The 21484-nt window shown below is 43.6% G+C and overlaps 1 protein-coding gene across 3 annotated transcripts in view; it reads left to right on the top strand.

Annotated features, from left to right (window-relative positions):
* The first annotated feature begins 7088 nt into the window (after window positions 1-7088).
* Window positions 7089-21484, top strand: part of CALU (calumenin) — a 29249-nt gene continuing 14853 nt past the window's right edge. For all 3 annotated transcript variants that reach the window (XM_048836796.2, XM_048836797.2, XM_048836795.2), the window contains exons 1-2: window positions 7089-7215; window positions 19992-20229. In XM_048836796.2, the coding sequence (XP_048692753.2) occupies window positions 20009-20229 (221 nt within the window). In that variant the 5' untranslated portion in view covers window positions 7089-7215; window positions 19992-20008. The remainder of the gene's footprint in view (window positions 7216-19991; window positions 20230-21484) is intronic.

Raw genomic sequence — 21484 nt, 5'->3', positions numbered from 1 at the left:
GAGGTGGTAGAATCTCCTTCCTTAGAGGTTTTTAAGGTCAGGCTTGACAAAGCCCTGGCTGGGATGATTTATTTGGGGATTGGCCCTGCTTTGAGCAGGGGGTTGGACTAGATGACCTCCTGAGGTCCCTTCCAACCCTGATATTCTATGATTTTTAGAATGGAGAAATCCCTGAGGCCAGCCTCCGACCCCGAGTCCAGGTCACCCCGGCCAACGGTTGCCAGCTGCAGCCTCTGACAGGGACTTTGCTCCAACAACAGCTGCCAAGGAGCCTGTTCCAAGGCTACAAAAAAGTGGTTGCAGACATCCCCGCACCAGGAGTCATCCAAAAGAAAGAAATCTCCTACTGAAAAATCTGCCCCGGCACCAAGAGCACCAGACCATGAGGCATCGGGAACGTCCGGCACCGAGGGCTCCCGATGAGCTGAAGACCCTATGCAGGCAAGCTGTAATGGCAGTTCACACACTAAAGTGAAAACTGCTAACTCAGCACCCACAGAGCCAAAGATCTCGGCACCAAGTGGTACAATGGCGCCACCTGCTGTACTTGCGCCACACAGCCATAAATGCTTGGCACCGGCAGTTTAACTCATGCTCCCGGGCCATCCACCATGCCATCTCTGGCACCAAGCCTTATGGTACCACAGCAATTTATGAGGCATGAAGGTGGCTTCAACACCAGAATCTCCTCTACTTGGCCCAGAGGGCACCACATCCAGATCGTTAACAAGCCAGCTGACCTACTCCCTGCGGATCAGCCCCTACTCTCTCTCCAGTGATGAGAGAGGATGATGCAGCAATGTACACTCCTCACCGCTCCCCACCCAAGCCAGGACCATCTCAGCACCCACAACCTGAGGATATAAGAGGATGGTATGGGCACTGCCCCCCCTTCACCATTCCCACCTAACTGGTCATGCTGGGATCCATGGGCAATGTACAAGGCCCAAAACTGTAGGCCCCCTAGCCTGTATAGGTTCAGAACAGCTCAGTCCCCTTAACCAACTGTCCCAGCACCCTCAAACACAAGAGGAAGACACTGAGGAACCTGAGGATGCAGCCAAGCATGACACTTCGCCGCCTACTCGCATCTCATCTTCATCCCCAGATGAAACCATAATGCCACCGCCCCCTATTATGGGGATGATTTCAAATCCTTTCAGGACCTCTTCAAAAGGGCTGCTGAGTCCCTAGACATTTCTGTGGCACAGCTACCAGAATTCCAACATAAGTTCATGGACATACTCCAGGCATCCCCATCAGCAAAGATAGTCCTGCCAATAAATGATGCGATTATGGAGCCTGCAAAAATCATCTGGCAGACTCCAGCTACTGCACCACCCTTGTGTAAGAGGTGTGACAAAAAATATTTTTATTCAGACATCCCCACCAAACTCCTTAGTGGTAGACAGTGTCAATCAAAGGGAGAAACACCACTAGTCCTGAACGCCCCTGTGACACCCTGACATCCCAATATTCACCACTGTCATGTCATTAAGATGTCTTATACAAAGTATGCCTTGTGAGATGTCAATCTAAAAGTCTTGATCTGCTACCCCATATAGTCCAATGAAATATTACTGTCTATCGTCCTATGTGAAGTTATGAAGTTTGGCTATGTATGTGTTGCCGAAACATGTCCTAAGGTTGAAAACACCCACAAGCAGCCTTTCAAGTACAACCGTAAAAAGGCCAAACAACGTTAATGGCTTATTGAGGAAATGCACACAAGCATAAGGATTACTCTGGGAACTGTGTACAATAGAAACCTCTCAGAGATAGCACTACACAGTGGGAACTTTTTGACCCCAGTCACAGCAAAAGAGCTTTCCAGCAAGTGGGGGGGAAAATGAGATTATGGGGGACCGCACTCTCCCTACAACAACACACCTGGAAACACCTGAGAAACAAAGACTGGACTGTGGGAAGGGGAAGTGGTGGTCCCAGGCTAGAAGGATCTTTAGCCTGTGTATGAAAACCTAGGAAAGCTAAGGCAACTTGTGCCTTAAGAATCTGCCAGACTGTTTATCACTCAGAGTGAAAATTTGCTAATTTATATCCTACCCATCTAATGTGTTAAGCTCAGTTTGCGGTTTTTGTGTATTTACTAAGGTAATCTGCTTTGTTCTGGTTGCTGTCCCTTATTGTCACTTAAAATTTATCTTTTGTAGTTAATAAACAAGAAATAAGCTTATACCAAAACAGAGTTTGTGCAACTCATTACTAGGGGTAGGGGGCACAAAAAGTTGTGCATAACTCCCTCCACATTGAGGGATGGGTGATTTTTATGAGCTTGCGCTGTGCAGATCTCGCTATACAGTGCAAGACGATATTATTTTGGGTTTACACCACAAAGGAGGTGAGCATGTGAGTGCTGGGCAATCCCCTAGCTGAGTCCTCCCACAGAGAGCTGATTGCAGGCTCTGTGTGATTCAATAGCTGGGTCCCTACCTGTGTGTGTGTGTGTGCTGGAAAGGGGCTTGAGAGCTGGTCACAGCAGCTCAGAGTGAGGGAAACCCAGGCTGGTGAGACAGGCAGGCTCACTGGGACCCCAGCACATTTGGTGACCCCCAAAAAGGGGGGTCCAATCCGTCAAAGACCCAATATAATAAGAACTGGAAAAGGCTAGACCATTCTGGGCAGAAAGCTTATTCCTCAGCTACATTTCAGTTTCACGTAGCCAAATATGCTGCCCTGCTGGTCAAATATACACACAATGTATTTGTCAAAATGTCAACTTTTATTGAAAATGTACCAGATGACAAAAAAACAGTACAAGACAAACATTTCTGAAGGGTCTTTTCAGTGCCAGGATGGCCCTCCAGGCCTCCCTTGACTCTGCAGACACAGCAGCATGATCCATCACGACATCCGTGGTCATGTGCGGTGCATCGTGGCTCCGCCTCTCTGAATTTCCAAAGGAGGTCCAGGCAACAGTCGAGGAGTTAGCCTTTGAGGGGCAGAAACCAATGTTTCGTGACACCCCTAAAAGACTCCTGGGCAATCTTAAAAACCCTTAGCATTTACATATCTGCAAACAAAAAGAAACAGAACAGGTTTTCCAATCAGAGATTCTGGGTCTGTGGCTGAGAGTATGGCATAAAGACAATATGACCAACAGCATAAACAAAAACAGAACAGACGGCAGACCCATGATCAGCCTTCAACATCTCAAAAATCCACCTCTAAACAATCATTTTGCAGGTGTGGTGTAAGGCAACGAGACCTGCAAACTCTCTGACTCCAGAACCAGAAACAGTCTACCCATTTGGAGACCATCTGTCACGGTGCTACTCAGTCTGGAACACCATCAAGACAGACAAATGGGTTCAGAGATTATCCAGAAGGGCTACTCTATCCCCTTTATTTCTATCCCACCCATCCTTCCCCGTCCCTCTTCAGGGACCCCTCTCATGAGCATCTGTTAAAAGAGGAAATAAATCACCTCGTACAATTAGGTGCCATGGAACCCGTACCATTACAACACTGGGGGAGAGGTTTTTATTCACATTACTTTCTAACTAAGAAAAAGACTGGCGGGTGGAGACCCATCCTGGATTTATGAAAACTCAACAAATTTGTAAAAACACAACATTTCAAAATGGTAACTAACCACAATGATTTTGGCATTAGAGAAAGGAGATTGGCTGTCAGCCCTCGACCTTCAGGACGCTTATTTTCATATCACCATCCACCCATCACACAGAAGAGTCCTGAGATTCACCCTAGGGAAACAGCATTTCCAATACAGAGTACTACCCTTTGGCCTTTCCACTACTGCAAGGGTTTTTCCAAAGATCTTGCTGTCATTGCAGCTCACCTCTGCAGATAAGGAGGAGTGATATTTCCATACTTAGATGACTGCAAGAAGCAATAAACTTCATGCAGAACACAATAACCCTGTTCACGGATCTAGGGTTCCCAATAAATGTACAAAAGTCCACACTAGCTCCTGTCCAAAAGTTGGAATTCATAGGAGCCTACCTCGATTGTCTCACAGCAACAGCATCCATATTACTTCAACAACACTTTCTCACTCTAGTCAACCTAATTTCAAAGGTGATGGACAGCCCCCAAACATCCGCCAGAACATGCTTACAACTCTTGGGGCATACATCAACAATGTTTGTTGTAAAACATGCCTGACTCCACAGGAGATGCTTGCAGGCCTGGCTTCGAACAGTGTATATACCGCACAGTCACTCTCTCAACAGACACTCCTCAATGCCACACAGGTGTAAAAGACTCGCTAACATGGTGGACACAACCAAAGAACATCTGCTCAGGAGTCCCTTTCCAACAAAGAACTGCCACCACAACAAATGCTTCCCTAATAGGTGGAGGGGGGGGAACATCTACGCAACAATATGATCCAAGGCCACTGATCCCCAGCAGAGTCCAACCTGCACATAAACTTATTGGAGCTAAGGGCAGTCTGCAATGTATGCGAGCACTTTCTCCCTTTAATCAAGAACAATGCCATCAAGATCCTTGCGGACAATATAGCACGCATGTTTTATATAAACCGTCAAGGGGGAGTGCGATCCTAAGTGCATCACCAGCAACACAGAGCTATCAGCATCCTAGCTGCCGGGATGTCAGAATACAACAGTGGCTCCACTAAGCAGGGATTTCTCACAAACACACAAGAGGGAGATGGATCCTGGAATTCTCAAATCCATATTCAAACTATGGGGGTTCCCTACCATAGATCTATTTGCAACAGCTCAGAATGCCAAGTGCCCACAATATTGCCCCAGAGCAGCACTGGGGCACCACTCCCAAGGTGAGGCTCTCCTCATAAAATGGGAGGCACCACTGGTGTATGCATTTCCTCCGACTCCACTCCTAAGAAAAGGAGTACTTGTGGCACTTTAGAGACTAACCAATTTATTTGAGCATAAGCTTTCGTGAGCTACAGCTCACTTCATCGGATGCATACTGTGGAAAATACAGATGTTTGTTTTTATACACACAAATCATGAAAAAATGGGTGTTTATCACTACAAAAGGTTTTCTCTCCCCCCACACCATTCTCCTGCTGGTAATAGCTTATGTAAAGTGATCACTCTCCTTACAATGTGTATGATAATCAAGGTGGGCCATTTCCAGCAGAAATCCAGGTTTTCTTTCCCCCCCCCACCCCCCCCAAACAAACCCACTCTCCTGTTGATAATAGAATAGCTTATGTAAAGTGAGAGAGCTGAATTGGAATTCATTTGCAAATTGGATACAATTAACTTAGGCTTGAATAGAGACTGGGAGTGGCTAAGTCATTATGCAAGGTAACCTATTTCCCCTTGTTTTCCTAGCCCCCCTCCCTCAGATGTTCTTGTTAAACCCTGTGTATAAAAACAAATATCTTCTGTATTTTCCACAGTATGCATCCGATGAAGTGAGCTGTAGCTCACAAAAGCTTATGCTCAAATAAATTGGTTAGTCTCTAAGGTGCCACAAGTACTCCTTTTTTTTTGTTTTTTTTTAATGTTATAATTCTTGACGTTTGATTTGTGTCTATTTATTCTTTTACGTAGAGACTGTCCGGTTTGACCAATGTACATGGCAGAGGGGAATTGCTGGCACATGATGGCATATATCACATTGGTAGATGTGCAGGTGAACGAGCCTGTGATAGTGTGGCTGATGTGATTAGGCCCTGTGATGGTGTCCCCTGAATAGATATGTGGACCCAGTTGGCAGCGGGCTTTGTTGCAAGGATAGGTTCCTGGGTTAGTGTTTTTCTTCTGTGGCAGCTACTAGGCAGCTCTCCTACACCACTTTCTACAAGCCATTACCCTCTGATTCCACTGAGGGTTACCAAAAGAAACTACACCATGTGCTCAAGAACCTCCCTGAAAAAGCACAAGAACAAATCCGGACGGACACACCCCTGGAACCCCGATTAGGGCTATTGTATCTGCTACCCAAGATCCATAAATGTGGAAATCCTCGATGCCCCATCATCTCAGGCATTGGCACCCTGACAGCAAGATTGTCTGGCTATGTAGACTCCCTCCTCAGGCCCTACGCTACCAGCACTCCCAGCTACCTTCGAGACACCACTGACTTCCTGAGGAAACTACAATCCATCAGTGATCTTCCTGATAACACCCTCCCGGCCACTATGGATGCAGAAGCCCTCTACACCAACATCCCACACAAAGATGGATTACAAGCCATCAGGAACACTATCCCCGATAATGTCACGGCAAACCTGATGGCTGAACTTTGTGACTTTGTCCTCACCCATAACTATTTCACATTTGGGGACAATGTATACCTTCAAATCAGCGGCACTGCCATGGGAACCCGCATGGCCCCACAGTATGCCAACATTTTTATGGCTGACTTAGAACAACGCTCTCCTGCTGGTAATAGCTCACCAGTCCTGATCACGCTCGTTACAGTCTGTCTGGTAATACCCATTGTTTCATGTTCTCTGTGTATATAAAATCCCCCCCGTATTTTCCACTGCATGCGTCCGAAGAAGTGAGCTGTAGCTGAGGAAAGCATATGTTCAGATAAATGTGTCAGCCTCTGAGGTGCCACAAGGACTCCTCGGTCTCCCTGCGGCTACAGCCGAACACGGCTGCTACTCCGCCTCCACTCCGAAGCTCTCCTTCACAAGACCAGGCAGGACCCGTGACGGGAGTAGCCCGCCAACCCCATGGAAAAGGTCATGAGAGCCCAGGGCTGCCTCGCCTCCCAGTGCCGGGATCGCCCCTCCCCCTCCGCCAACGGTCATAGCCTTCTTTTCCCGCCCTTTCTAACGGTCACTCCCTGCCCTCGCGCCCCCCTCATTCCTCTGCGCTCGTGGCAATCCCAAGCCTCAGCTTCGGCGTCGACGCTTGCGCAGAGAAGAGACCGCACCCACCCCCCCACCCACCCACCCCTGGACGCCGGCGCGCGGGCGGAGGGACGAGGGAAGCCCCGAAGTGGGCGGACCCGCGAGCCGGCGCGCGCCTGAGGACGTGGCGCTTTCCAGCCAATCCAGGCCGAGTCGCCGCAGCCCTCCGGCGCCGCCGCGCGGCGGGAGGAAAGCCGACGGGGCGCCCAATCCGAGCCCCGCGCGTGGCGGCGAGGGAGGCGGGGGCGATTCCTGATTGGGTGGCCGGGCGGGCGCCGAGGGCGGGGCGGGCGCCGCTGTTTCCGGTCCGCGCGGCGGGTGGCGAGCTGAAGGAGAGCGAAGCCGGAGGGTCTCCTGGCGGGAAGAAGGTAACCGGGGGTGTCGGCCTCCGCCACCCGCTGGCGCCGGGGCCTGTCACCCGGGAAGGGAGGTGGCAGCCCTGGGCCGGGCCCCCGCGCGCTGCGGGCCCTCCCCGGCCTGGGGGCCCGGTGCTCAGGGCCGGGCGGCTCCCCCGCGGGGGAGGGGAGCCTGGGGCCCGCCTGGGGGCGCGCTCTGGCCCGGGGCTCACGCGGGGAGCGGCGGCTTGGCCGTGACGTTCTGCCGCTGGAAGTGTGTGTGTGCGGGGGGGGGTGCGCCTTTGTTCCTCGCCCCCGCCTGGGACTGGGGTCGGGGGGACGCTCGTGCAGCGGCCCGCCCGGGCCCGAGGGCGTGGCGCGCCCGCCCTCGTGCAAGCGCCCCAGCCTGGCTTGGGGGCAGGGTCAGTGGGGCAGGCCAGGGAAGGGACGCGGGGTGCAGCGGCTGGTGGCTGCAGAACCAACCCTGGTGTTTGTGTAGCTGCTCCAGAGGCCACAGTTGGGGGGAGGGGACTTTAAGGGCCCTGAAAGCGGGGGCTGATGACGTGAGACTTAACTCACCAAGAGCCTTCGTTATTGACAAAGCCTCATTCGTGTGTTCGGCACTGAGCGCCGCATGGAGACTACAAGAGCGGCCATACCATAGTGGGACAGATCGGCGGTCTAGCTAGTCCAGTATCCTGTCTTCCAACAGATGGTGCCAGGTGCTTCAGAGGGAGTGAACAGAACAGGGCAATTATTGAGTGATCATCCCCTGTTGTCCAGTGCCAGCTTCGGACCGTCAGAGATTTAGGGCCACCCTCAAGACTAGCCCTGCCCACAAGGAGCTTACCTGTGGCTGCTTGTATGACTTATAAGGGCCTGAAGTCTGTCACTACTTAAAAAAGCTCTTGAGACCTAGGATGTGACCCTGTACGTGTATCTGGAATGGCATGTGGCTCACTGGATGGTCATTTGTGCTGATTTATTGCATCACCCTTTGAGAAATTGAGAGGAGATGCGCCACTTCAAAATTGAATTTTTTATTTAATAAAAAACAGCATGTCTGTTGTCTTGTTCACTGAATGTTAACAGAAGAGCCAAATAAGGTTTCAAGTTGTCGAAATGTCAGCTGTGCGGGTGAATGAATTTTTTATTCACCCACGGTAAATTGCTGTACTGTTTCTCACCATTACTCATATTGATGGATAATAAAACTAAGTAGAGTTTAGATACCCAGATGATAAAAGACCTGTATAAATGCCCTGAAATAAGTAATTTTGCATTTCCATTATACTTTGTCCCAGAGGATATGTGAATTGACATATTAGCTACATGGGGGTACGTGAAACAATCTCTCTAAAATAGTCATCTCTATGAAAACAGTGCAGTTGGATACTACAGCTATTTCTCCATGCCTCGTGCTGAGGGTTGCTGCATTCTTTTCCCCTTGTCCACCCTATGCAGCAGTGACCTTTGCTGTAACCACCAGATTTTGAAATGGAAAAACTTCAAAGCCGGTAAATATTTCTTTGTATTTGACTAGAGCGGTTGTGTGAGTAATGTCAACTATTCCCTCTCTCCGCCACCAGGTGAGTATGTACTGCACCTCCTGATTTTCAACCAGGATCATGAGTAAAGATCTGGTGTTTGTGTGACAAGACACATCTTTAGGCCATGGGCTGGTTCATGGAATCCATGTTAATATTATTAAAAGACAAACTTGAGCATAATTTCAAGATTTGTTGAGCTGTGTTGTCCATGTTTTTTCTGTGTGCTGGAAGAGATTTTTTTTTAATGTATTATTGTAGCACCTCGGAGTTCTAGTCATAGACCAGGACCCCCTTGTGCTAGGTGCTAAAGAGCCATTCAAGTGTTGCACTGTTGTGAGTGACCTCTTGCTGCAGATACTTTTTGCAAGAAAGGAATAACATGAAGATCAGCATTCAGATCTTAAACAAGTTAAGATTGCTATGAGCTCCTATTGTTGCAAGTAGAGGTCTCTCAACTCCAAGCCATTAATTACCACTTCCTAGTACCCACGATGAACCCCAGTACCCATTTATGCAGGTAGCTTAACAGAGAGTGGGCTAGTGTTGATTATAAACATATTGTTAGTTCATGGCTTGCTTATTGTGACTTAGTGGAAAAAACTTACATCAGTGAGGTAAATGATGGCTTGCTTTTCCTATTGATTGTAACATAATTTAGAGGGTCTTTAGATGTTGCAAAAGTTTTGTCATATTCTGTAGACAGAACTGTTGATGACTTGCAGAAAACATTCTCTTTAATAATAACTTTAGCTAAAGATTTTTCTCTTGTTTGCATTGGAACAAAATCTCTGATAGTGGGTATGAGATTGTGTCAGAGGAGTCTAATGTTTGGATAGGGTGGAAATTATTAAAATGATTCTGGGTGGATTTTATTTAAATCAAATTGATATAAATCATGATTTAATCATGGTTTTCTACATAAAAGTGCATTCTTGTTGGTTGTTATAACCTTAATACATATTCTTCACAACTCAGAAATAGATGTAGGTTTCATTTTTAGAAGGGACACACTATACATTTTTAAACAGTGATTTATTTTGAAAACCTTTCAGATTTAGTTTTACAGCTATATCAGAAAATGAATGATTGGTTATTTCATTTACCAAAGGTAATTGAAGCAGATATTTATGAAGCCATTGGGAGGTGCACTATCTTCAATTCAACAGGTTAATCATTAATATTTGGAGGATTTTCTTGCCAGGCTGTATTAGGAGGAGAACATCACCAGACAGACATTTAAATATTTTTTTTTAACTAAAACAACAATGTTAAGTATTCTTGAATTTTTTATTCAACAACAAACATATAATATTTTAAACAAAACAAGCATATGTCCCTCGCTTCTCACATTTATCTCCAGACTTCTTCCCCTTGTCCAGATCTATTCGGCTCCCAACAATCTTCTATTCGTTGAACCTTTAGAAACTTTGCACTTTTAGAGAGAGGTAAGGGATTGACTCTGTGTACACAAATTTGCAGAGGTACAATATAGTTGAGGTCTGTTATTTCTCACCTCTATATATTATTTATTTTAAAACATTTTTGCTGTTAACAAGCATGTTACTTCTGGAGACACAAATCCACAGTTTGAGAACTGCAAAACTCAGCATCTCTGATGGTATCTTCTAGACTGAGCACTGGGTAGATAGAAAGATTAACCTAAATAATCTATACAGAAGCCTGTGGAACCCCATAAGATTGGGTCCCTAATCCATGAACTATTGGAACTCATTTACAAAACTTTTCTTAAACATTACATGAATATATTGTCTCATACTATAGAACTAGAATTTATAATCCCTATTCCATGATGAGATATCTTTGAGCTATAATGTATCTTAATTAAAACTATCTTTAGATAGATTTTTTTTATTTAAATCGGATTTTTTTTGATAAAATGCTTTTTGAGGAAAAATCCTAATTTTTTTTTTAATCGTTTATTTTTATCCACCCTGAAATGATTACGGTCCTGACCATGCTACAACTTTACAGGTTAGAACCAACAAACTGCTTCAGAGTATCGTTTGTGTCTACATACAGCATGCATGAAACTCTGCAATTGTGGCATCTAACAGCATCATCCCTACCAGAAGACTAGTCTGACACATGGTTGTCTTCCTGTAACCAGTCTTGCACACCTGTTTTTTTTTTTTTTTTTTTTTTTTCTGGTGTGGATAGGACTCCCTTAAAAGTGTTTGGTTTTGCAGGTTTCCCTTTACACTCTGGTATGTCCTAAAACACAGAGCTGGGAGTATTATCTACTTGAAATGTTCTGTGTGCATGTCATTAGAGTGCTCTGAGTTTTCCCAGAAAATGCTGATTAGTATAGGGTAGGCTGCATCTGAGGAGTGGGTTCATAGATGATTCAGGCATCTGTAAGGCAGAAAAACTTCAGTGGACACAATTCTGTCTCTGTCATTGTAACAGGGTTATATGAAAGCATTACAAACTGGTTTCAAAACATAATTGTAATATGGAGACACCTTAATATGGTGGGATTATAGAGTAGCAGCTGTGTTAGTCTGTATTTGCAAAAAGAAAAGGAGTACTTGTGGCACCTTAGAGACTTAACAAATTTAGTTGAGCATAAGCTTTCGTGAGCTACAGCTCACTTCATCGGATGCATTCACCGATGAAGTGAGCTGTAGCTCACGAAAGCTTATGCTCAACTAAATTTGTTAGTCTCTAAGGTGCCACAAGTACTCCTTAATATGATGTTTACTCTCCACCTGAATACTGTGTTATGTTCTGGTCATCCCAGCTCGTAGGGTTCAGAGAAGGTTATAAAATTGACTAGATGCATGGAAAGAGTTGTACATGAGGAACAATTAAAAAGGTTAGGACAGTGTAATTTAAAAAGTAGAAAAAATCATGGCACAAAATAGAGAAATATAAAAATGACATAGCATAGAGAAAGTCATTTGCCTGTTCCTGCTTAATCTTTCTCATAATACAAGAACACAGGGACATACAGCAAACAAAAAGCAACACATTTAAATCTTTTTAATGTGATGGAATGAACTGAACAACAAGATACTGAGGTCAACAGCTTAGTAGGATTAGAAACTTTAATAAAATTATGGATATTATAATTAATATTAATAAAAGATATAAACCCTTATGCTTCAGGAATTAAGCCAACTGCTAACTTCCTGAGGTTGGCAAAAAATTTCCTTTACCAGGTGGTGGTTCTGGACATTTTCAATTTCATTATAGAATATTTAAATTTTTCCCTGAAGCATCTGCTATCACATTTCTTGTGTTTGTAAGAGTTTTGAAAATGTAAAGCAGTATATAAGTACTAGTAATTTTCATAACCATAATGTCTATGGCTGGAGCAGTGTTGTGAGACCTGAATTAGTGTCTGTAAAGCATTTTGAGATCTTTAGAGGCAGAACTTTTTGTTTAAAGTAGTACAATTATGTTCTTTGATTAGAATATCAAAACTTGAAATAATGAACAAAATTAAATTAAATCAAATAGAACAGTTGCATGAGAGTCTCTGTGGCAAATCAGGTTTGCTGGGTGTTCTCTCTCTTCAGAGTAGATATGTTCATGCACAGTTAAGATGGCAGACTGCCTGAATGCTTTATGGAGCTGAGGAATCCTAGTTTTATGGTGATACATGTTTCTGTTGCAGAAGGTAGCTGAGAACACCTGACATTCTTGGAGGTTTCCAGATGATGTTCCCCTCCCTCCTTCCAAATGTTCCAGCATTCAGGGTGACACTACTTAGGTTTTTTTGTTTTTTTTTAACAATCAGTGAACAAAAGATAAATCACTGACTTGCCACCTGCCTACCCACTATAATTTCCATGTTTGATCGTCTTGATTATATAGCCAGGAGGGAGGAAATGCTTTTATGCGTTTGTTTTCCATACAGACATATGAAGTGCAGTTAAATTTGATCAGAAAGTAGGTTGGTTGCCTTTCTAAATCTTACATTCTTTCTCTGTCTGCTCCTTGTTCTGTTGGGCGGGCTTGGTTTAAGGAATTTATAGGAAACACAAGATTTGCTACATGGGATTCAACCGGTGGTCCATCAAATCCTGTAACTTGGCTCTGGCAACCGCCAGGTGCTTCAGCAGAAAGTATAAGAAACCCTACAATGAATAGTTATGGAATAACCTACTCATAAAAGCTTCTTTCTTAACCTTGTTCATTTAGTGTTTGATTTAATGCCCTAAGCATAAGGGTTTACATTCATTAAGCAAAAACCCAACCCTTTTGCTGTGTAGCATACAGGGTTGATAAAAATAGACGATTTGTTTAAAAAAATCCTATTTTCTATTTAAATTGCATTTTTGTAAAATTTAAACTAAATACAGGTTTATTTTTTAAAAACAAACCTATTTGCAATTGACAGCCTATATTAAGGCTTAAATTTACCATATTTAATTTAAATTATTTTAATACACAAAAAATAGTATTAAACAGTACATGTTTATCACCAATTTTTAATGAAAGTCAGAACACTGAACTGATGGAAATCACTGGCTGAGCACCTGGAACCAGAATTTGCTGAAGTGCTAAACCAGCTTCTGATAGCAGTAGCTTCTTCTACAGGTACAGAGAGAATATTTTCTTCATTTCAGTTTATTCAGCTAGTTCAGTTCAATTACTAGTAGTTCCTTCAAAGTTAAGAAACCAGTTGAGAGTTGAAAAAGCAAGAAAGCTTGTTTTCTTCTTCCAATCTGTGGGGAAAAAAACTAGGTGTGATAGGATGAGATCTACTAGTTCTGAAATTGTGAAGGACATGGTGACCAGAAACCATTAATTCAATTCACTACCTATAAATAATATGTATTTGTTTCATAAATCAGTTGTTTTGCATTTAAAATTATTTTTGATTATTCTTTTTGAATGTATCCAACACATTTAAGGTACTTAAATTTTAAAAAATGCTGAGCTTGACACAAATCACAAGTATTATAAATTTATAAATAAGAAATACAGGTGAGTCACATCATATGCTCATTTAACTTATGCGAATTCAATAATATGCGCTCGGCAAAAATAAAGAAAAATAACAAGATATCTGTAAATAGTGCGGGCGATTCCGCCCACCATTCCACTAGATGAGTGTATGCCCTGGAGTGAGCGTGAGATGGGAGACGTGAATTTGCTATTCCCTCAGTCTGTCTCAGTTCCCGCATGCCTCTCATCGTGTGAGCATCTTGCCGCACGGAGTGTGATTCTAGTGTTTAAAGATACTGTACATATTTTTCATACAACATGGCCCCTAAATGCAAGCCAACTACTTCGTCTGGTGCTCAACCAAAGAATCAGTGATCTGTTCCAGCGCTGGAGGAAAAACTGGCTGTGCTGGACTTATTGAGAGACAGTATGTTGGTCTCCAATGTGGCGCATAAATATGGCCACAACGAATCTAGCATCCATGTCATCAAGATTCGAGAGAGAGAAATTCATCAAGCCGTGGCATTAAGTGCTCCAATAACTGCTAAGGTGATGAGCCAGGTGCATGATAAGACTTTAGTGAAGACTGAAATGGCATTAAACTTATGGCTGGAAGACGTGAACTGTAAACGTGTGCCTATCAATGGCAACACGTTGCGAGAAAAGGCTCTTAACCTCTACACGCTGTTCAAACCTGCCGCTGAAGAGGGACAGCCTTCTGATGAGAGAGAATTCAAAGCCAGCCAAGTTTTAGGAACCGCTTTAGCCTCAAAAACTTGCAGTGTACTGGTGAAGCTGCCTCTGTCAATGAAGAGGCAGCAAAAGCCTACCCCCGAACAATTAAAGAAAATCATAGAAGAAAAGAGCTATCTTCCAGAACAAGTTTTTAATGCTGACGAGACTGGGCTCTTCTGGAAAAAAATGCCCAACCGCACTTACACTTTTGAAATCAGAAGGACAAGCCCAATTTGCTGAAGTATTCCAAGCAGCGAAACACTTGAATGATTTAATTTCTGAATACGATCCCTCTATGGAACGAAGCCTCAAAATCACACATAGTATTACAGAAGATTTGAGACCACACCAAGAAATGTTTGAGCAGCTCAAGAGACAACAGCGACAGTTGCCAATCACCATGTTTTTCAAGGAAAAACAGCCAGCAGCAGATGAGCCTACGCAATCAACTTGAAAACCGTGTACAGTATACTGTACTTTATGGGCGATTTAAGGGATTTGCAAGGGTAATTTTGACTATATGCGATTTTAGCCTTATGCACTGACTTTAGAACCTAACTCCCACGTAAGATGCGAGTCCACTGTACATCATTCCCCATTTTCTAGCATAATAAATGTAAAAATTAAGAATCTGAATGTAAATTAAGCTATATAATTGCTTAAACAAATGTATAGCTACTGTGTATCCTTCTGGTTAGCAAAAAGAAGCACCAAATTTAGCATAAAAATCTATATTTAATTGCAGATCAACATATTTTAATGGTTACTAACCAGTAAAAATCAAACTTTCCTTAAGAAAATAAAGTACAAATGAACGATTAAAACTGATGATTTAAATCAAGGTTTTCTGCTTGCTGATTTAAATCATGATTAAAATCAGTGACTCAAATCACTTTGATTTAAATCAGTCCGTTCTGGTAACATAACTGTAGATGGTCGTATTATCCACAAATGTCTAATACTCTTTTAAACTTTCCTAAATCCCCATGCTCAATGATACCTTGTGATAATGAAGTCATAGATGAATTATGAATTGTGTGTGTGTGTATGTGGGGGCATGATTAGTTATTTGCAGCATTTTGATTCATATAATGTCTTTGTTTTTGTATTATGAGTAATTAAATATGGGCTCCCCTTTTCCTTCTCTTTACCATGCAATATGCCGTATGTCCTCTGTAATATTCTTTCTTATACATCTCTCTAAGCAAAACAGTACAAATCTTTGAAGTCTCTCTCTACCTTTATTTTATTCTGGTACTCTGAGAACCTGCTGATTCTTCTAAATCTTCTTATAGATAAGAACCAGAACATGAAGACATACCATGATTGATATAAAGGCTTTGTAATTTATAACCACTGTATGTCTAGCTTCAATATCACAAGTTTTATAATGTGATCTGCTTTGAGATTGGCAACTCCAAATACAGAGTTCTTGCGTAATATGAATGGTGGAGCTCTTTGTCAGGGTTGCTTGTTCCATCTGTTTTAACTTCATATCTCTTGGTGTGAATATTAGTTACATAGCAGGATTATCTTCATCTGATTATTTCTTCAGTCATAATAATCTTTAATCTCTTCCACTGCCTGGGAAACCTACATCTGTGTTGAATGTGGCATTGAATCTCATCCTAACAACTTCACAGTGATTCATGTGGCAAACAGACTGCACAAATCCATTGGATATTATTCGTTACTGTGCTATTTACATCATCTTAAACTAATATTTGTAATGTGGTTATGCGCCACTTAAACAACAGAAATACTGTGATTTACAAGAAGACTCAAGTAACTGTTCAAGTATGTATTTATTTAACTTTTCCTACTTGTTTCACTTGCTTAAAGGATGGCAAACTTTCCTTTTTGTTATTGGCTTTTTAACCTCTTGAAGTAGTTTAAACTAACGTGGGAGGCTTTTTTCATGACTCCTATTTCTGTGAAATAGAACTTAGTTTTATAAAGCTACTTCTTGCAGGACTTTACTCTTTTTATGTAAACATCTCCACTTGTACCATAGTGGGTGAATGTGAGTGCCTATGATTTAGATATTGGGTATAGGTATGTTACCCACTCATACTTCTAAATTCAAGTTATGACTAATTAAATCAGATAATCAAAGGAAATATTTGTGTGAGAGATGGGAGAGACACTTGCTTACCTTTGGAGACTAGAATAGTTTACCCTTCATGAGTCTACTTTTATGTAATACCTGTCTCCTAAAAAAAATTTGGGGCCGGGGAAGAGATGTGCATTTGTAATCTGATTCTAGGGTTTGAAGACCACTGAAGTATCTGATCAGGATTCAGAATAAATAGTCTACAGTTTGTTACCTATTTGTATTGGATGTGTTGGGCTAAGGACAATTAGGGATATGATTGCCCTAATTGAATCTTCTTACTGCATGAATCTAATAAATCAAACCAGAATATTTGAACTTTTCCAAGTTAAACATTAGTCTTCAGTGTGTATTTGCATTCATTGTCTTTTAATCCAGGCTGTGCATCATTGTAGTATCTCTCTGCAATGTATCATTTCTAATTTGGCTGCAACGTTCAACTTTTGGAGATAGTACCTATGTTTAATTTGGAGGCAATAAAGTAGCATCTAGGTCAGGGGTCTCAAACTCAAATGACCACGAGGGCCACATGAAGACTAGTACATTGGCCTGAGGGCCACACCACTGACCATCCCACCCCCCACCGCTTCCCTGGCCCTGCCCCCACTCCACCCCTTCCGTGAGGCCCCGCCTCTTCCCACCCCTTTCCTGCCCCCATTCCACCCCCTTCCCTGAAATCCCCACCCCAACTCTGCCCCCAGGGGGCGCAGGAGGGGTGTGGCTGGGGGCTCAGGGCAGGGGGTCGGGGTGCAGGGTACGGCAGGCAGCTCAGGGCAGGGGGTTGGGGTGCAGGAGGGGTGTGGGGTTTGGCAGGGAGCTCAGGGAAGGGGGGCGGGGTGCAGCAGGGGGCTCAGCAGGGGGTTGGGGTGCAGGAGGGGTGCGGCAGGGAGCTTAGGGCAGGAGGTCGGGTGCAGGAGGGGTGTGGGGTGTGGCAGGGGGCTCAGGGCAGGGGGTTCAACTGCAGGAGGGGTTCGGGGAGCAGGGCAGGCTGCCAGCTTGCCCTGCCTCTGCGCCGCTCCGGGAAGCGGCCGGGACCTGGAGGGGGGCACAGGGATCTGTGTGTTGCTTTGGCCGCTCCTCTAGGTATCTCCCCCAAAGTTCCCATTGGCTGGGAATGGGAGTTTTGGGGGGGGGTATCTAGAGGAGCGGCCAGGGTAACACACAGACGAGACCCCTGTGTCCCCCCTCCCCGAGGTCCCAGCCGCTTCTCGGAGCGGCGCAGGTGCAGGGCAGGCAGGCAGGGAGCCTGCCCTGTCCCCGGTGTGCGCCAGGCCGGAGCTGCTCTAGGTAAACGCTGTGGAGGTCGCGAGGAGCTGGTGGGCCGCAGGAAATAACCCCACGGGCCGCATGTTTGAGACCCCTGATCTAGGTCAGTGGTGTCAAACCATAAGGCTGTGTGGGCAGGATGCGGCTTACATGAAATGTTAAAATCTTAGATTCTGCAGAATGTTGTTTGAAAAACAGTTTCTCGGTCTCATGGTTGCCAAGTATACTTTGTGAATAGCCACATTGTCTTCCTGAGTCTGCAGACAGCCTGAAACAATTGTGCTGAGGTGTGCCTTCCTGTCCCTATTAATCTAACTGGAGTGTTAACTCTAAAGCTTAGTGATGCAATTTTAAATGTCGTCATTAACTAATTCATTTCTGATCATTGCAGATGGCATGGGGAAAGAGTAGGAGTGAAACCCATGGTGGGTGGATTTGGGAGTTACTTCAGTGAAGGAAATGCAGAAGGAAGAAAGGAGAAGCAATATAAAGACCCAGGAAGTGGGAGAGAAGTAAAGAAAGGAGGTTGGGGTTGGAGAACAATGCTCCTAAAAATGAGTTTTCCCCGTTGGGTGATGCTGAATACAAGACGTTACTGAACAAAAACAAAAACATTTTCTGTATTAAGACTACATTCTGCCATTAATCTTTGTGCAGACTGTACATTGACATCAGTAGGAATTCTGTTGTAGATCAAGAAGAGTATATAGTCTTAATTTTCCCAAAACCACAGAAAATGTTTTAAAGTGAAATTCAGCCCTCTGCACTGAATGAGTTTGACAGTAGCAAACCAAGTGTTTGTCTGGAGGGCTGCACATCTTTGGGGTTTTGTTTTTATTTTCAGTCAATATTGCTGCACCTCCAATAGAGGTGATACTAATATAATTCCTCATATTTGAAAGAAACAAAGCATCTTTTTAAAAGACATTAAATATGGTGAATCATAGGATAAGAATAACGTGATTGTTTTTTGGTTTAGTCCTTAACGCTGCAACTTTAACGTAGTAATGTAGATTTTTGCTGCTGGTCGCACAAGATTTATTGAGGGGGAAAAATGATGGGGAGAATATCCTAGTTCTATGACCGACAGGACCCAGTTGACAAAGGCCAGCTGTTGCCTCTCTGTTATTAGTGCACTATGCATTTGTAGACTTATGGCTCGTCAACACCTAAAACTTAGATCAACCAAACTACCTTCCTCAGGGATGTGAAAAATTCACACCACAAGAGTAGTTGTTCTGTCGACCTAAGCTCTGGTGTAAGTACCAAGAGGTCGACAAAATAATACTTTCATCGGCTTAGCTATTGCCTCTGGAAAGGGTGGATTTACTACAGTGACCGAAAAGAATTCTTCTGTTGCTGTAGCAAGTGTCTGTGCTGCAGTTGTGCCACTGTAACATTTGTTGTGTAGACATATACTTAAAAAGCAACCATTTGCCAAAGGCTTAATAGTGTCTGTTCATCCGGTAGGCTAAGGCCCCGTTCCTTAAATGGGCTCCACTAATATGGAGTCCCATTGACTTCAGTGGGATTTCTTATGTCTGCAAGACACCTGTATATCCTGCTGATGGGCATGGTGTAAAAAGTTAAACAAAACAAAACAATCCTGTATGAGATAACAGTTAACCAAGACTTGTCAATTTTAAATGTTAATAACTTCAAAATTATTGACCTAACTTACTTCAAATTTGCCTCAAATTGTTTAGGTCTAATTGTGAGCTACAAAATAAGACAAGCTTATAAGAAATTGGCTCTAATTTAAAAGGCACGGACAATTGATGTGAGCAAACCAGTTTTGAAGACTGCAGACTTAATTAGTGGTGTATGCACTTAATTAGTGCATAACACACGTGTGTGCGCCTGGAAACCGCAAAAAATGGTGCATGTTCAGTATGCAATTTTCAAACTCCCATAACTTTAAACCGATTCAATTGTATTTTTTAAACCATCTGAAGACACTAGTTATGGACTTGACAATAAAGGTCTTGGAAGAGCCTTGCTGAAGGCTGATCTGCGTGGTGTTGTTAGCCTCGGAGGGGGGCCCTATAGAAATGCAGTGGCTACTTGTAATCCGTGGGTGAGTAAGGCAGAACAAAATGAAAAGTTGGGCAGAAATTCCGGGTGTCTGGATTCATCCATCGTTCATTATTAAACACAGAAAATTGAATCTGAATGAGTATCTTGGGAGAAGCAAACCTCTAAATGACTTGTCTGTTAATATCCCAAAGGTTCATCTTGAATCGTCATGACCATTCAGCAGTTTCTTGTGTACCTATCCCTTTGTGCGGTCTGTGTCCTCACCAAACCCACGGACAAGAAGGACCGTGTTCACCATGACCCGCAACTCAGTGACAAGGTCCATGATGATGCACAGAACTTTGAGTATGACCATGATGCTTTCCTTGGTGCAGATGAGGCCAAAACCTTTGACCAGCTGACACCAGAGGAGAGCAAGGAGAGACTTGGGTAAGGAAATTAACTAGCTTTTTACTTCATTTGAGAAGAACTACCTCACATTTTTACTCATCAGGAATTTTGCAAAATAGTTTTTCCCATTCTTTGAAATGTAATCCTAAAACTCAAGTATATTGATATTTCTTCTATACCAGATGACTGTTTGGTACAAATGTTCTAAATTTAAAACTTTAAATGGGGTTCAAAAGTCAGTAGTAGCTCAAGTGCTACCAGCAAGCCAAATGTAGCCTTGTAAAGTTATAGGTTGTCTGCAGCACATCTCATCTTTAATATGGAGCTGTTTCTTTATAGGTGTCAACATGCAATATGGTCTTGCCTCTCATATCAAGTTAAAACATTGCATGCTGGGCTAAGTTCCCTCTAAGTTGCGCAGCCATGCAGCAACCTATTAAGCCCCGCGCAGGCGCTCAGGCTGCAGTGGGGAGAGATGCCTCTCCCCAGCCCAGCCCCGGACCTGCGACGGCTGAGGTCTGAGCCCTCTTCCACATTCTGAACCCCTCTGGCCCACCCTCGCCAAATGATTTTTGTTATGTGCCCCTGACACATCACCTCCATGTTGCTGTTTGCTCCACTCCATACAGTTCAAGGTAACTGGGTGCTGGCAAGTTGCCATTATTTAAACAAAGCTTGGCTTCTGTCTTAAGGGAAAACTAAAACCCCTGGCAGGAGCTCTCTAACCATATTGATTCCCATCTAGGAGGCGACTGCTGCACAAAAACCACACCCGTTGGCACAACCTAGTGAAAATAGCATACTTTTTAATTAACTTTTGTCTTACTACTTTCACTCTAATTGGCTCCCATTGATAATGCCAGGATATGACCTTGAGAAGGATAACAGTAAGAGCTGGGGCACAGCAGTTGTTTGCTCTTCAGCATAACAGGGCATTCCCTCTGTCCAAGTGTCACGTAGCTGCACCTGTCACCACTCTGGTTTATATTTGGCTTTACACTTTGAAGCATAAGCCTACCCAATACTGAAAGCTGCTGTTGAAGTGGCTTTTGTGAGTGCCCCACCTATGACACCTCAGCACACAGCCTTCCTAGCTTGCCAGATGCTCTAATATACAATTTTTCAGCTTTATTTAAGGTTTAAAAACTATAAAACTTAAATAAATGTCTTTATGGTATTAACACTAAAATTATTACAGCATAAACTGCTTTTTGCAATTTAGTTTTCTGTGTTTTTTCACTCAGCTTGGCAATTAAATTAGACCAATCAATTTTGCTTTTTAAATTCTCATGTA

This window comes from Caretta caretta, chromosome 1 (genome assembly GCF_965140235.1).
Source record: "Caretta caretta isolate rCarCar2 chromosome 1, rCarCar1.hap1, whole genome shotgun sequence".
Taxonomy (NCBI): Eukaryota; Metazoa; Chordata; order Testudines; family Cheloniidae; genus Caretta; species Caretta caretta.
Note: the sequence above shows the minus strand (reverse complement) of the source record. Positions and strands in the feature narration are given on the sequence as shown.